This window comes from Cupressus sempervirens, chromosome 10 (assembly GCF_028749045.1).
Source record: "Cupressus sempervirens isolate cs-2001-9-10 chromosome 10, ASM2874904v1, whole genome shotgun sequence".
NCBI classification, from domain to species: Eukaryota; Viridiplantae; Streptophyta; class Pinopsida; order Cupressales; family Cupressaceae; genus Cupressus; species Cupressus sempervirens.
The window spans coordinates 313,217,668-313,235,503 of record NC_143127.1 but is presented as its reverse complement, the minus strand read 5'-3'; the positions used below and the strand labels follow the sequence as shown (position 1 = coordinate 313,235,503).

The 17,836-nt window shown below is 38.6% G+C and overlaps 1 protein-coding gene across 3 annotated transcripts in view; it reads right to left on the bottom strand.

Moving 5' to 3' along the window:
- LOC149533878 (peptidase uncH-like) overlaps positions 1-17,836 on the bottom strand; it is a 306,636-nt gene that overhangs the window by 125,100 nt on the left and 163,700 nt on the right. For 2 of the 3 annotated variants that reach the window (XM_089807078.1, XM_089807076.1), the window contains one exon: positions 10,058-10,159. The exons of the other annotated variant lie outside the window; for it this stretch is intronic. In XM_089807078.1, the coding sequence (XP_089663204.1) occupies positions 10,058-10,159 (102 nt within the window). The remainder of the gene's footprint in view (positions 1-10,057; positions 10,160-17,836) is intronic. 3 annotated transcript variants of the gene reach the window in all.

Below are 17,836 nucleotides of genomic sequence, written 5' to 3'. Positions count from 1 at the left end.
ACTCCCAACTAGGGTTGATATCTCACAACCGAAATTGGCACCTTAGAGTCTTCAAACCCTCAAGTAAGTATGCAAGCACTAAGGCTCCCAGCACAATAGATGAATATGCAACTCAAGATGTGTAAAATGACCCCCGAAAGGCTCCTTATAAAGATTTCACAAGCAACTCCAAAAAGCTTCTAGAGGAATCCAGCACTTTATTCTTTTAAGTGACTTTTTGATATTTTATTATATTAGTCAGTTTAATATTAAATGAATTAAATATAAAGTTACTTTTTAATATTTCATTGTTTAGTAACCTTATAAGTAATTAATCTAATATATCTTTCCCCCTTATTTCTTCCTTTTTAGCCTCCGGGGAAAATAAAGGCTAAATTAAAATAAGTCGCTGGTGCCTGTCAAAAAGGGGACATTACATCTTGGCAATCCAACAATACAAACTCCAAAATAATTTAATCAATTAAAAGTTTGATTTCAATTACAGAAATGAAAGTTTTGTAGAATTCAGATATATATCATCTTCTGGTGTCTTATATTCCTAGTGATATGCATCACTGTTATAGGGAAGAGTTGTTTCAAGGAAAATATTATATTATAATTTATTTGTTTCTATTTGTTTCTATTTATTTTAATTTTATGATTTTTCTGCTTGTTGTAACCACCTGTCACCCGACACCCATCGTCATGGGACCCCTTTGTTCACACCCAACGTTTTTTGGACAATGGAGCCAAAATTGGAACAATCCACTGTGGATTCCCCGGTCAGCACAAGCCATGGATGGTCAAACAAGGCACAATCCAAAGCACGCTTGTGACCCTGCACTGCCCCATTCATTAGGAGCAAATTAAACACTAGCATGGAATTTGTTTGTCTTAGACAAAATCCATGACCCCCTAAAATCCCCATGAAGTTTCCTCCGTCCAGTGCACTTTACCCTTGCATGTAGATTTTGTCCAAGATGGACAAATTCTGCAATACCCTAAAATTCCCGCCAAGTTTCCTCCGTCCAGCACACTTTACCCTTGCATGTAGATTTTGTCCAAGATGGACAAATTCCGCAATACCCTCAAAAGCCCACTCTCCCACCTTCATTAGGTGCATATTACACCCCGCCATGGAATGTCTCCAATGGATAAGAATCCACGAGACCTTTAAAACTCCACTCTTCCTCACCTCATGGGTGCAAAAAACATATTGTCGTGGATTCCTTTCGTTTTGGAAAAAATCTGAGTCAAATCCCTACTCGACCCCATTTGTTGAGCCTATATTTCACCATGCCATGGAACATCTCCTATGGATAGAATCCATGACACCCCCAAAACTTCGCCCATGCATTTATTGGAGCACATTTTTTTAAGGTATCATGGAATGTTTCCTGTGATCAAAATACACAGCGTCATCAAAATCCCTAGCTCTAGGAAGTTGGAGTTAATTGTGAAAAATTGATTCATATCTATAAAAATTAACAATGGCTCTGCTTATTAAGTTCGACACTACGAACAATCAGAAATTAAATCTTCCTTCCTTCAAACCCCAATTTAAAGTTCATACTGCTAATTATTTTGATGTATTACGAAATGACCAAAACTATGATCACCGGTAATGCAGTAAACAATTGAAACCAGTCCTGGCAGATTCTCCACATTTCTCAAACTGCATGATGAAAGGTGCAAAGAAATCTTAATGCATAAACTAGGAGAACCTACTACTAATACAACTATTAAACAGAACAATGAATGGAAAATGGTGAAAAACAAGAAACGTAGGTTAGATATGAATCGAAACACGAAAGTTCTAGAGAGAAAATATTCGACGGAAGCATTGGAACAGAGCTGGAAGAAACCGAACACAAAAACAGCAAGGAAAAATTGGATCCCGTCCAAATCACCCAGCTCAGGTTACCAAAATCATTCAAGGTAATAAGAATCACGACCAAACAATGTTTTCTTCATCCCAATCCTTATCCAAATATCTTTCAAATTACCTAGGAAATAGATCCGATACGAAGCTTGATTCGGAGCATTTCAAACTAGTAGTTATTTGTCAACAGCACACCCATAGGTAGAAACCCTAAATCGTCTCCTCCATATCAAAGGCCCGCTATAAAGCAAGCCTCATCTAAATTACACCAAAATCATAGTTTTTGTCACAAACCCAATAGCAAGGATATCACAGATCAACTAAAACCCCCACATACCTCCCCTAATCTGTATTTGCCCCCCGCATCGAAAATTCTCTTGTCCCCACTTTAACCCTAGCCATCAGACATCTAGCACAAAGAAACTTGATTCGCAAAACACGATTATCATTAGTAATGAAACCCTAGAAGTAACATAGCATGAAAGCCAAATGAAAGGGTTGTATGCATCTCAGGATGCCATAGGAGACAGAGAAGGAAGTCTAGGGACTGGGTTCAATCGTTCAATCTAGGACAAGTAAGTATATTTCCTCTATCTGATAGATTAATTTACATCCATCATAACTCTGAAGTAGTTAGAAGAGAAATTTTGTCTGCTGCACCATGCTTCTTTAAGATTTTTTGATTAATTTTATTAAATAGTTACCTAATATTAGTGAGGCGTCAATTCAGCAGCTCAAATTCCCGAAATGGTTAATTATTATAAACATTCCAATGGAAATATTACATTCTCAAACTCTAGGTAAAATAGGATCCAATCTAGGAAATCTGATAGGAATAGTGGTGGATAAAAAGAACTATAGTAGAAGCAAAATACTAGTTAAGCTAAATTCAGAAAATGAATTAAATGGAGGCATTAGAATTATAACAAACAGATCAATTTATAATTTACAATATGAAAAATACAAAGGATGAATTAGAGACATATCGCTGGTCAGTAATTATTCATCAACAGATCCTTCAAATCTTAAATTCTTACGCATAAAGAGAAATGCAAATCTTAAAAGATTAATTATCGAACAGAGTGCAGCAAATGCTGAGAAACTTCTCAAAACTATCACAAGGGAAGATGATCATTTGGGTCAACATGGTAGAAAGGAGTTCAGAATACAAAGTATGATCAGTCAAGATTTAGATAGTGAGCACATAGAAGACGGAGAAATTCAAGATTGTGAAAAAATTAGGAAATTAGAGCATATCACAGAATATCCAAACACACATAACCCAAGAGAAGGAACTAAAGACAACGTTGTAAATAGAGCAGAAGTTAATGATCAAAGTCTGGAGAAGAGTCTTAGGCTTATAGGCCATAAGCACAAGGAGGATATTAAAAAGATCCATATTTGTGATAAATGTGCAAAACACAACATATCAATTAATGACATAAGAGAAAACCTGAAAACATACAACCAGCTTATATATGAGTTCATCCTGATTCACAATGATATTGTGGATCAAATAGAAATCTAGGAACAGGCACATACACTCCATCAAGAAGATAGTATGGAAGATCTAGATAAAGCAAAAAAAAAGAAAGGGGATAAAACAGAGGAAGGAGCAAGTTGTAGCAACCCTTTATTTGAAAATAACCAGTATACTTTTTGCACACTCCAAGAAAGAACTATGAACATGAATTGGGAGAAACAAATACACAACAAAATAACCATGGAAACAAGCAAAGAACAATCAACTTCTATCAAGGAGAATGAGGCACTTAATAGTCCAAACATCAAATCTCTCACTTTAATGATAAACAAGAAACCAAATACTAATGAAGGAACACCAATCAAAGATCAAAAAACTAGCAGTGAACATAAGATCAAAGAATCAGAAAGGATAAACACATTACAAAGTAGCAAAAATGCTCACAAGAGAAACGCGGATATCTCAACAAGCAAAAACTAAAATTCTGGCAGACTCCGGAGAATGGAAGGAACATATTTTCACCAATAGGAAAGAGTCTCCAAATCATACCGGCCGCATCAAGCTCTAAGCATTTTTTGTCACTGGACACAATAACTACTAATTCTAAAATCATTACTATAAACATTTAGCAAAAGAGACTTAATGAGGTACTTGGGGAAGTAACAACCTTGCTGAATGAAATGTGGATAGACAACTTTGGGAATATGAACAATACAGATAATAAGGAAAGATTCACAATTGACTACTAGGAAGAATTTGGAGTAATGGATCAATTAGGAGGACAGAATTCTGAAATAGAAAATGTGAGTAGGAAAATGACTGAGGAAGAGTTAACGATGGAAGAGGAAGTGAGAGTCATTCAAGAAGGATTATTGGAAGAAGTTAGAGTGGAAGAGCTGGAAAACAAGGAAGAAATAGGGGGAAATGCCAGCTTACAAGCAGAAACAAATAAAGAAAAACTAGGGATAGCCCAAACTATAGATGGGATCTTTGAACCAAGATGTGGGGAACCAAAAAAAAAAAGAAAAGAGAGGTAGAAAATCTCTAGCAGAGTTAAGGGCAAAAATTGGGAAAGCAGAAAATCAAAAAAAAATACAGGACACATTGAAAGGTGGTAAGGGGAAGATCCTTCCCAATGAACAATGAAGATAACAACGTGGAATGTTAAGGGACTAAACGCCCCTAACAAGAAGTGCTTACTTAAGCACAATCTCACCTTATTTAACTCAGAACTAACAGTGATAAAGGAAACCAAACTGAGCAAGCAAGAAGGTGAAAAACTAAACAAAAAACTTGGTTCTTAGAAGACTCTCCTAAAAGAATCAGAGGGAGCCTCAGGGGGAGTAGTCAACAGGATAGATTTGGCTGAACTCATCAATGATAACCTGAATGAACAACCGATAAATTTGGAGCATACAAGGAAATTTTATATGAGCTCCTAAGTCATCTATATGCTACCTCAAAAGATGAAGTATGATGAACTGAGATGCAAAGGGCTGATCAGGAGCGGAAGCCAACACTTCAAAGTTCATGAATGCTACCCACAATTGCATTTGTATTCCACAGATGACTATGTAAGAGTTAATCATGTCTTTGTCATACGTAGTGTTAGGACTCTATAGAAAAGGTTCCATGTGAGATTGTCGGTTGGCGCTATGAAATAGATAGAAGATTACGGAGTCTAGTTCATTCAATTCCTGACATTTTCATACATCTGAGTTCAAGAATTTTCTTTGGAGCCATGAAAGCTTCCAAGGTACCCAATAGAAAAGTTGGTCTTGTTGGAGCTTGCTCGACAACTTACAAATTATGACAAGATTTAGAAGGGGAAGAAGTCGGGATTGCATTTCCCAATTTCCATTGCAGAAGGGAAAACTAACATATGCCCATGTCTGAAGGCAGCAGAGAGATCATCGGATGAACTCCACTTCTTTCATCTGCCACTTTATCTAAAAAGTTTGATTTTGATCCCTACAAAGAGATCAAATCAGTAGTGGGATCAAAGTACCAACAAAAAGTTAACCTCAAGGATTTTTGGGGAGATGTCGCAGATGAGAAAGAAATTAGAAACAGAATGCATTCAAGATTGCCTCTGAATATCATTAAAACATGCAACATGTTCCAAGTGCTTGATCAAATGGAGGAAGACACAAATATAGTGCAAAATGAATACAATCTAGAAAAGACAATTCATCCATGTGAATGGCAAAGGAAGGAGTCATGGATCTTAACAAACTGTCAAAGCCAACCTTAAAGTTTACAAAGTGGTGGATTGAACGTAAACTCAACATACTAGTTATGCTACAAAATGGATTCACGTATCAATTAATTGACCATCAACCACTTAGGAATGAACGATCAAAGCAAATATCTGTAGGGAGCATTGAAGAAAGGGAAATTCCATCAAAAGGTACAAAAAAACAGAAAAGCAAAAGAGGTAGCTCAAGAAACCCAACCAAGGAGCAGGCTAGACATCCAAGAGCCTCAACCGAAGAAGCAAAAGTCTATAAATGTTCCCTCTTCACTGAGTTGCACTCCTCGTGTACATGAGATAGGAATTTTTTAGAAGAAGAAGTGGCAATAAGCAAAAAGGAGATTTGAGCGAGACAAAAACCTATCAAGGCCAATGCAAGATAGGTTAAGTATAAATGCATATGAGAAATCTACACAAAGGAAAGGTAAAGATCAAGATATGGCTACAAAGGAAAGCCTTGTTACTATATTGGAGCGACAAAGGATGGAAGATTAGACTGATCCAGAAGAGGAAGAAGTTCCTGTAGCAACGACAGAGATTCTGACTTTAGATGTTGCAGCTCCTAAATTGACAATGGACAGTTCAAGGGGCGAAAAGAAAATCAATATTCAAACAATCCAAAGAAAACAACAATTGATGATATAGGGAGATCAAAATACTATACCTATTCCAGAATGGTTAAAGCAGTGGATTCAAAAAAATCAAGAAAAGGAGGTTGACCCAACACTTGAATTACAAGAAATTTTTGACCAAGCCAACCAATCCAAGGAAACGGGGAAAGTGAAAAGGTTCACTAAGGTTTTTAGGGGAGAATCAAGGTCTAGGATTTTGCAAATTGCAACTCCTACAGTCAATAAGACTAAGGATCAGATCACTCCAAAAGAGTATTGTCATGGAAATCAATCTTGGCCATGCTTCCCGTGAGCAAATCATAGAGGAATTCAATGATTCCACTCAAGCTTTGAAAGAAAGGATGAAGAAGCTAGAAGAGGGATACCAAAATCAAAAAAGAGAAATCAAGGCCTTGTGCCACTTCATAAACAACTTGCCTTGTCCAGTGAGAGAGGAAGGTCCATCCTTTGCCCCTCTAACAGGTGTTTCAACTGAAGCAATAGATGAAATTGATAGAATCAAGCAGACTTCCCAAGATACAAAGGTTTAGGTGGTAAGGATTCGGCAAGAAGCATCCAAGCATGCAGAAGAATTGGTGCAAGTTCATAGTAGGGCATTAATTGTACTCTAGGATCCAATACATGGAAGAATCATAGGAAGATGAACATATTTACCAAGATGAAGTGATCTCCGATAATCAGGATCTGATAGAGACCCCAAAGCAGACATTGATTGATGGTAGAGTTATTGACGGAGGGGATATCTATGACTTCCTTTGATGGTACAGTGCAGTGATCATAACAAGGGAAACATTTGAGAGATTCACCAAGGAATCTTCTCTATGGAGAAAGATAATCGACAACATCAGGCAAGGGGTTCCTAGTACAATTGCATCCTTGTTGTCATAGAGATTAGAGGAAGATGAAATAACAATGGACAACATGAAAGGCAAGTTGGAAGAGTTCTTTCACTTAGAATGTTTTTGAGAGCTTCTCCATCTTCTCAAATACCATGCATACCACTCGAGACTTATTACCGAATTGGGAGGAAAGTTTAGTAAAGGCAGAAAGAGCAGTTGCAGTGCTAGAATTCAAGCACAAATTGACACCAAGCATCAACATAGAAGAATTGGAGATGGCATTGGATCGATTACATGCCTTAAGGTGACAAAGTCAAGAATATATGCATTTAATGCACAGCGGGTGTGTGCTTAGTAGTCATTTATTGCACTCCACTCTCTTCCCAAGCAAGCATGTGTAGTGGGCATTTATTACCGACTATAGTAGTGAATTCCTTCTTCCATTAATTTAGATTTATTTTCTTTGCCCTAACCCTAGTTAGGGTTCATGTGGCACGATCTGCGCCATTGGTTATTGTTTTCATTCAGGCTGCCTATTGTAATTGAGGACCTATATAAAGCCATCACTTAGAGGATTTTCTAAGATTGTTTCTATGAGCTAATACAACAATGAAATTTGGTGAATACTTGATGTGTTTTAATGCTTGCTTGTTCTCTTAAATTCCCTCATTAATATTTTTTTTAGTTTAGATAAACCGTTGTGATGGCAATGGAGAAAATAATGATGTTTTGATGAATTCCTTTAGTTCTTGCTTTTGACATTTTAGTGATTCCAAATCGTCGTGCAAAGTTAGCATGAACCCTTTCATGCATATTCTTAACTTCTATCATTTATATACAATGTTCTCTATGATGGTGTATGTGATGATATGAAAATCTGGTGTAGAACCCTTCAAGATTGCACTAGTTCAAGTGTAGTTATAGTATAACTTGGCAAAGCAAAGCTCGGTTATCAAGGAATTTGTCCACTATCACTGCCCTTAGGAATAGAATAGAATTTATGAACCCTAATCCCCTTTCATTTCTACATATTTCATGAATTCCAAAAAAATGTACTTCATTGCAAAACTTTATGATAGCTCCCACATCCAATATGACTTGAAATGAATCTAAGTAAATATGCATAGGCCCCCTTGTGATCATTAACAAATCACATCAACCACCAAGCTTATCCATAGTAAAGACCTAACATAGAAAGAACCTCAGAGTCATTGTATGATCTTCTCGCAATCTTAGCATACACAAGACTTTGTTCAAAAGAGGATAAGATATCTCGATATTTTGTTCTAATGTTTAGCCAGTCATAAAACAAGCATCAACACCACTATATATCTATGTACCTAGGGGACACGTCCCTGCCCAAAAACACAAAGATTTGGAAACAAGGGTGTCCCTGGGACAAGGGGACGGGTATGGGACATCCCTCAACCATCCCCAAAAATTCAAAATATTGGAGAGGTGTCCCTAAGACGCCGCCAAAAAAAAAGAGGGATGGTTGGTCATCCTTGCGAAGGAAGGGGACATGCCAGACATCCCTCGTCCATCTTGAGGATGTTTGTCTGCCATCATGAAAAGCAACGCCAAAAACAAAAAGAAGTGTGTTAAGTTAATTCATTTTACATCTATTTGGACGTCTAGTGGGGCCCACTGCTCCACTTACCCGAAAAGGTTAAAAATGACCACACATGGCTATGTTGGACATTTTTATTGCTTTTACGTTTGGAGTTTGCATTTATAACAAAAGGCTGAGGTTTTTATTTTGCAAGAAGCGGAGTTGCTTTTTTTTATTACAAAGAGCTTCTACAGGGGTTTGAGCTTCCTCTATTGTGCACCAAGTATGATATTGTTTATGCTTCCATTTTCTATTTTTTAAATAGATTTGCAGCTTGAAAGAGTCTGAGTTTTTCCCTTATTTTCATTGTCTCAGTTCATATTTTCATTGCATATTTAAATCTCAAAACAGAGCACAATGAGCAGCAATGAAAGTAGTAGTAGTGGTGATCATGATGAATATGTGGTTGCGGGTGATATTGCTAGTAGTGAGACTGGGAAAGAGGCTGATCCTAAAACTGATTTATTTAAATGCCCTTCCACCATCATGAGCAAATATGCAAAGGGTCTTTCAATAGAAGAAAACTTCTTCTCTAATATGTCACGCCTAGGCAACAAAGTAAAAAGAATGCAGGAGGGACTAGAGTGTGGGATTGCCATGTATGTCTTAATGATTTTAGGGGCAGCTATACAAGGGTGGGGTTACACTTTTTAGGTCTTGCATGCCACAAAGTCAAAGCTTGTCGTATGTTGACTAATGACAAAAGATTAGAATGCCAAAGACTACACTTAAAGGCTGAAATGGGGGGGAGAGGGTGTGCAATTTGACAATGACATCACCATCTATTCACTCACAATCATAGTAAAGAGAATCACCATGAAATTGCCTGAATCGCCAGTTGATATTGTGACACAACAAGATTTGTCCGTAAAGAGGAGCTGACTTGGGTGCATATCTCATTACATTACATTATCTATATCTAGACATTACATATTTGTAATTTTTAGATCCACTGCCTTCCTTACTCCTTATCCCTAACTTCATTTACATTTATACTTCATAATGAGTGCAAATACAAGATGAATATTACTATTACTACTAATAAACTTGACCGTTCCCCAAGATTGTTTCCAACTCCCTCATTTGCCCAAATCTACATGAGTAAGATGAGAAATATAACAAATGTCTAATATCTAATCAAAGGGCTTTTCTTCGACACAATTCAAAAGCATTTAGCCAAAAAATTACACAAGATGTTATATAAAATCTATTCACATCCAAACAAGAGCCATGGGAACCTAGAATATGTAAAAAGTGAATTGATTAGTCCCTACTAGGAGTTAGGGCAGGATTCTATAGAGAGTTGGAAAAGTCAGTTCAATGAAACCAGTACACCACAAAATCTTTCAATATATCAAACAACGAGGCATACGCACCAGTACTCCCTCCATAGTTAACATCAACAAATGCCCACCCTCTGCTTGTCCAATATTGGATTCCCAAGTCCAAGTCTCCTTGTGCCTCAGATGTTGGACCCCCTTAAACGTAATATTAAATGTTGGGTGTTAGCAACAGAACAAAGAGAGAGAGAAAGCACCATAGCCCTTTACTGTAAAAATAAAATTGAAACCACATTTTAGCTACCATGCAAAGATGCACGTTATAAACAAAACAAGAATTCTGATACACATTATAACCCAACTCTACTATTAATATCTAACAGCTTCCTTTAAAGTTAAAATGGAAGGCAGAAACTATATCGATAAACTGTCAGTATGCTCATACATACTTCATGGTTAATGTGTGTCTTTGTCATCAAAGTATTGCCTTAAGTGCAAAATCAGAGAAGAAATTGCATAAGAATAAGAAAAGGAAATCCTAGCTTCAGTTATAGCAGGGTCTTCAATTAATACATTTAAACTTTAAACATCATAATCTGCTTTACATTAAGTTTGAAATTGAAAAATGAATTTACACATAAACAGTTTAGTGCTAACAGAAATTCAAGCTATGTCACCAATCAGTCAAATAATCTATACTATACAGCATACATACATGTTGAGATGGCCAAATGAATCATCAGAATTGACAATTTAGGCTACAAGAAATTCAAACCAAGTCATTGATACATGAAATAAACTAAGCAAGCATAACATCATATCTTTTGAGATAGCTAAGACTATTTGTGCGAATTCTTCAATATAAGTCAAGAGCATTTCAGTTGTCTAAGCATGAGCTGATAAAATTATAATCAAAACCATTTGTCAAGAGATTGACAATAATGTAAATGCCTCTGGTGTATGCCTTATGCATCTCCACAAAATACTCAAATGTAACCATTTACACAGAAACGGATTAAAATAAATAAGTACATTACTAGAAAACATATGATGTGAAATTCAATCAACAGTTTGAGTCCTGCAGAAAGAAAGTCACCATCCATGACAATTACTTGTTGAAAAATAATTGGCAGCTGAATGTGCATGATTGAGCTCAAGTCCTAGAAAAAAGTTGTCCCAATTTTGTTTACATTTTAAAAATTCAAAGCTCTCAAGACACAGAAAAGGCTGAAAATATTGTCACTGCAAAGGTTACACCAGAAGGAGAAAATGATTACCAAAAACAGAATTTAAAAAAGAATAGGGAGAAAAACTTTATCTACTATTCCGTAGGTGTTTTACCAAAAAGAAAAAGAAAAAAACATTTTCTACTATTGTGCAGATGTTTCTATTCTATGTGACAATTCATCATTGGAAAAGAAGAGTTCAATAGAAATGGACTGAATTTTTTTTACTTCTTTGAAGGTTATGAATATGTAATGTCCCTTTTCTGGGGACATTAGAAATATTAAGGGGGCCATCACTATAATATTAAATTTACTAAGAGAGCTGAAACTTCATTTATTAAAAGTCAAATTGATATTCCAAGCGGGCAAAAGAGGACAAGGAGAGTTAAGACAAAAAGACAGACAGAAAGGTAGTCGAAGAGTCATGTTGATGGTAAAATGTATAATGTAGCCGACGGGTAGAGTAGTATCCAAACGGGTGCATGACGCTTGAGTCACCCCTTTGGAAAGGTATATGTACACGTCCGAGATGGACTTTGGAATCATCATTGATCATTGATCATTGTAATCATTGTAATCGGATTGTAATCAGCAAGTGCATACATGAATAAAGTACCTGTTATGCATTGAGTCATGTTATACATGTGTTAAACTTCTTACCCTGTACGATAAACGTTTGGCGCCGTTGCCAGACGTAACTAGCGGCTAGAACGAAGGAATGATATGAAGATTAATGCCGAATTTGCCAAACAAGGATCGGAATAAGGTGAAAGATAAGAATGAACTAAGTACAGCAAAAAAAAATTTAATTCTAACACAGCAAGCAGAGCGCAAACAAAGACTTCAATAGATTGCCAAGGGGCACCGAAGGAGTGAATAGGCACAAACAAAGGGAGTGCACTCACCTAGTAGACTGAGAAGTGTCGAGGAATTGCTCGAAGAAACTCGACAACGCTTGAATTTGGTGGAGGAAACAAAGGAAGAGTTCCTTAACCTGTATACGCTGAGGGGAGAGTGTCCGAACGGAAGGGAAGCAACTCGCACGACTCGGAGTGCGGAGGGAGCACGAGCATGGAGTGATCTCTTCGTTCCCGATACACTGGACAAACAGATACAGGCGGAGAATATAACATCACTTGAAGACTTTTCACTAGACAACGCGGTTGTTGGAAACAAGAATGTTATACAGAACAGCGCAGTAGCACATAGCAGCGCGGAAGTCCATAACAGTGCCGGAGTCCAGAACAGCGCGAGAGCATAGAACAGGGCAGGAGTCTTGAACAACGCGGGACCACAGAACAGCACGGGTACACAAGAACCTCAGAATTAGAGGAAAGTAACGATGGCAAGCCCTAAAGAAAAGTTACCCAAGTTTCACGGTGATGGTTCAGCAAACCCTATTAGAGACTGTAAAACATGTGAAACCATATGGATGGCAAATGGTGTAACGGATGAGGATGATTGGGTAAGACAATTTCCAACGACCCTACGAGGTGTGGCGATAGATTGGTTTTCTGACACCAGTCCTCAGAAACTTAATACATGGGAGAATGTTAAAAAAGAATTTATAGCAGAATTCAGATTGCTCCGAGATGATAATGAAATAGTGGCAGAGATATACAGCACCAAACAAGGAAAGAATGAGACAGTCTGAACCTATGCCAAGTGATTGAAAGAATTGATCGGAAAGATGGAGAGTCAACCAGTGGATGGGTTGAAAAAACGGTGGTTCATGGAGGGGCTATGGTCGGCACTTAAAAAGAAAATGAAGATTGTACCATCGGCGTCATACACCGATGTATATACTCGCGCTATGGATTTGAAAAGTGAACAGAAGACGAGTAAGAAGAAAAAGCATAAGTCCTCTGATTCGGATGACTCATCCTCGGAAAGTAGTAGTAGCGATGAGGAATCAAACAAGAAGGTGAAAGCACTACAGAAAAACATGCTTTGAATAATGAAAGAATTCAAGAATTTGAAAAAGAATCTAGATACAATAAAAGGAGAACTGTGGACCACAGATTGCAAGGACGGCCATATGAAGGGTTCATGCCCGAAGAAGTAGTTTTGTGACATATGCCAAGTGGCAGGGCATTCCCTGAAAGAGTGCCCGTTTAACTTGAAAGCAAAAGGACACCAACAAGTGTTACTAATGCAAGAAGCGTCGAACAAAAACAATAACACAGGCATTGATGCAACTTCAGGTGGATATCAGAACAATAATAGACACAGAACAGGTAGAAATAATAACAATAACAATGGAGGCCGAAGTAGAATACAATATGATGCAAGTGGACGGCCAATGATACAATGTCGGGCATGTAATCTTTGGGGTCACTTCGCGAGGGACTGTACTATGAAGGAGATGCCGCAACTACTGTGCAGATGGTATGGTCTAGGGGACCATGAAGATTCAAAATGTCCCAAGCAAGGTGTAAATTTATTAAGTATTGAAACATGTGATGAGAACATGTTGGCAATCACGCGGGAGTAGACGAGGAAAGCAAAATATCTGAATGCGAAAGAAGAAAAGGAGAGGTTACAAAAAACCTGAACAGAGATAGAGAAGCAGATGAAAGCAGAGAAGTCACAAGTAAAAGACACTGCTGAAACTCTGAAACGAAACTTGGCGGAAGAAAACATGGTGAAACAGATAATGCAAACAAAAGTGCCAATTAAATTAAATGATCTTCTTCTCACCATGCCACAGTTGCGTACGACTATTATAAATATGACAATGTCCCCGAGAGTGACGGAGGGAGCAAAGGATAGTAATGAAACAACCGAGGCAGTAGCAGCAACAAACCCGATGTTACTAGCACTTACGACAAGTAGACACCTAGCAGTAGTGGAGATGGGCATTCTGGGTACGGTGCTAATGGATACAATAGTAGATGGAGGATCGGGAGTGAAGGTGCTGCTGGAAGATATCAAAAAAATCCTTGGACACCCAACACTATGGCCACCCACCTTTCAGTTACTTACAGCAGATCAACGTGGGATAAAACCCTTGGGCACTCTAATGGCATAGCCAGTAACAATTGAGACACGATCATTTTTACTTGATTTCATAGTCATTCCACTAAAGAGAAGAGGGTACGATGCCATCTTGGGATGGGGGTGGCTGGTGCAAGCTAAGGTAAAGCATGATTGGAAAAGAAACACCCTATCCATGGAGAAAGGAGGTAGGAGATTTATAATCGATTTGCATACACAAATGGTAGGAGAAGAAGTAGCATCGTCAGACTCAAAAGACGAAGGCAAGAATGATGACAAAGGGGAAAAAAGGATGAAATCAAATGATGAAGGGGTGTTGAGATTAGGAGGGTCAATTGATGACGACCTAGATTCAGTAAACGGATTGCTACACTAGCAAATGCAAGACTATGAGGTCTTTCCGAGCTACAATATTTTGAGTGTTGAGGAAGGAAAAGAAGGCCACGAATTTCTGAGGGAGTACAGTGAAATGAAGGAGGGAGAAGCGCAGGTGGATGAAACACTTGCCCATACGTTCAATAAAGATAAGCCAATAAAGTATGAAGAGCCGACAGTGAAAACAATGAACTCGGGTGATGAGGAAAATCCGAAGAACATTCTTGTAGGAGACGATTGGAACCCAGTATTGAAGGCGGCAGCAATCAAAATATCATGGAGTACAAAGATGTTTTTGCTTGGACATATAAGGACTTTAAAGGAGTACCACCAAAACTATGTGTCCATCGGATACCATTAATCGAAGGCACGGTACCAATACGGAAGCGACCGTACCGAATGAACAAAAATTATGCAGCGCGGGTCACGGAAGAGACTGACAGGATGCTGGAGGCTGGTATCATCTTTAAAGTGCAGACAAGTGAGTGGGTATCACCGATCGTGATATCCTTGAAGAAGGATACGACACAGATAAGAATATGTGTGGATTTTCGATGCCTAAATGCCGTAACAATTAAAGACCTGTTCCCAATACCGTTTACAAATAGCATTTTGGAGGAAGTGGCGGGGCATGAAATTTACTCATTCACGGACGGATTCTCAAGGTATAATCAGATATCCATTGCTGAGGAGGACAAATTAAAAATGACATTCATCGTCGAGGATGGAGTATATGCATACAACAGGATGCCATTCGGATTATGTAATGCTCTGGCGACTTTCCAAAGGATTATCCTGTATATATTTGACAAGATGTCTGTTGGAAATTTTAAAGCATTTTTAGATGATTGGTCAATTTTTAGCACAGAAGAAAAACACATAACAGCGTTAGGAGAGTGTATGGAGAGGTGCAGGCGAGCAAGATTAGCATTGAACCCGAAAAAGTGCAGGTTCATGGTGCCACAGGGGAAGTTGCTCGGGCATATAGTTTGTAAAGAGGGATTGAAGACGGATCCAAACAAGGTCCGCGTAATCTTAGAGATGCCACCCTCGACAAATGTGTCGGAAGTGAAGTCATTTTTGGGGCACATCAGTTATTACCGAAGGTTTATTAAAAACTATGCAAAATTTGCTTATCCACTAGACAAACTCACCTGCAAGGGTGAACCTTACAGATGGGAGACTGACCAAAATGAAGCCTTTGAGGGATTGAAGACAAGGTTGGCTACGGCTCCGATTTTGGCTTATCCGAATTGGGATAAAGAATTTCATGTCCATGTAGATGCCTCAAATTATGCCATCGAAGCAACACTGGCGCAGACTGGTGACCACGGGTTAGTCCATCCAATGTACTTTGCAAGTAGATTGTTGTCGAAAGCGGAGAGAAATTATAGTACCACAGAGCGAGAAGTGTTGGGGATGGTATATGCACTACAGAAGTTTAGACACTACTTGTTGGCCACTCCATCTGTGTTCTACGTAGATCATCAAGCGTTACTATACTTGGTCAATAAGCCGATTATTAAAGGAAGAACAAGCCGATGGTTGTTATTATTACAGGAGTTCACATTTAAGATCGTGGTACAGCCAGGGAAGAGTCATGTGAGTACAGATCACCTGTCGAGAATAAAATCAGGGGAGCCACCTGAAGGAGTTAATGATGATTTCTCAAATGCGCAACTCTTTCATATTACAGTACTACCAGCCTAGTACATATGCATTGGAGAATATCTATCGACGAGGCAATTTCCAAGCGACATGCCACCAAATCAAAGATGGAAATTGGTGCTGAGAAGCCGAACATTTTAGTTAATCAATGGACTATTGTATAAAATGGGACCAGATCAAATTCTAAGACGGTGTGTCCTCAAGGAGAAATTCTGAAAGTACTGAAAGAAGCACATGAAGGCCCGGCACGAGGACACATGGGGCCGGATACTACTGCACGGAAGATACTTTTGGCAGGGCTATGGTGGCCGACGGTATACAATGACGCCATGGAGTGGGTAGTTGTATGTGATACATGCCAACGGGCTGGAAAACCATTGAAGAGAGATTTTATGCCTCTAAATCCCTCGAATGCACAGGAACTTTTTGAGAGGTGGGGACTGGATTTTATTGGACCACTAAAAGTGAGTAAAACAAGGTGCTGATACATCATGGTAGCGACAGAGTACTTAACTAAATGGGTGGAGGCACGCGCGTTACAAGACAATTCTGCAGTCAGCACAGCAAGAATTTTATATGAACAAATTATTACAAGGTACAGGATCCCACTCTAGTTGACAAGTGATTGTGGAGGACATTTTGTTAACCACGTCATCAGAGTGCTCACTACTGATTTCAAAATTTACCATTCATTGTCGAGCCCGTATTACCCAAGGGCTAAAGGGCTAAAGCAACGAAGAAAATTCTAGTGGGAGTGATTTATAAATCCTGTGCAGTTGAGGGAGAAGACTAGGAAGAGAAGTTACCATCTGCTTTATGGGTGTACCATACCTCGTATAAAGTAACTACAGGACATACCCTTTTCCAACTAATGTACGAACAAGAGGCAGTGGTGCCAATAGAGTTCATGGTACCAAGTTTAAGGATAGCGATCGAGAATACACTAGGTAACTGCCAGAACAGTTTAAGATTTATTTACAAAACGACAAAAGGGTGACAATTATGCAGTCAACTAGAAAGAGGGCTTGGAAGAGAAAACTAGACGAAGACACTACCATGAACAAGAACGCGAAGACACTACCATCTGGAATTCATGTAGCAGGAGGGACTCATGCAAGGTCCAGTAGTGCAGGTGCAAGTAAGAAGAAAGCAAAGCAAACCGTGCAGCCAGGAGAACTTCCTACAGTATAGAGTATCACATTCGAAGGGTTAAATGGTGCAAAGTGCCGGAAATGGTGGCAAGAGACTCCAGACAACCACTAGGTGAAGGCTAGAATCCGAAGAGCACAGGTTGAATGGGTAGTGCAAACGCCAGTATTTTGCATCAGAGACTATGAAGGGTTTTTGAGCATTATGACTGAAACATATGACAGGTTCTCCAAAAGCAGTACATTCGAATATCTTGGTTGCAAATTAACAATATCATTCAGACCGGTTGATTTTACACGGGTATTTGGCATACCTGGTCATGCTCAAGGTGGGAGAAAAATAGAAAGCAAGCCGAAAAAGTTAAGCCGTGAAGTGAAGCTGAAGTTGATACAGCTTGTGTGCAGAGACCTGTCGCAGGTAGAACAGAAGGCTCTTTCAAACACATCCAAAGGCAGAGGGC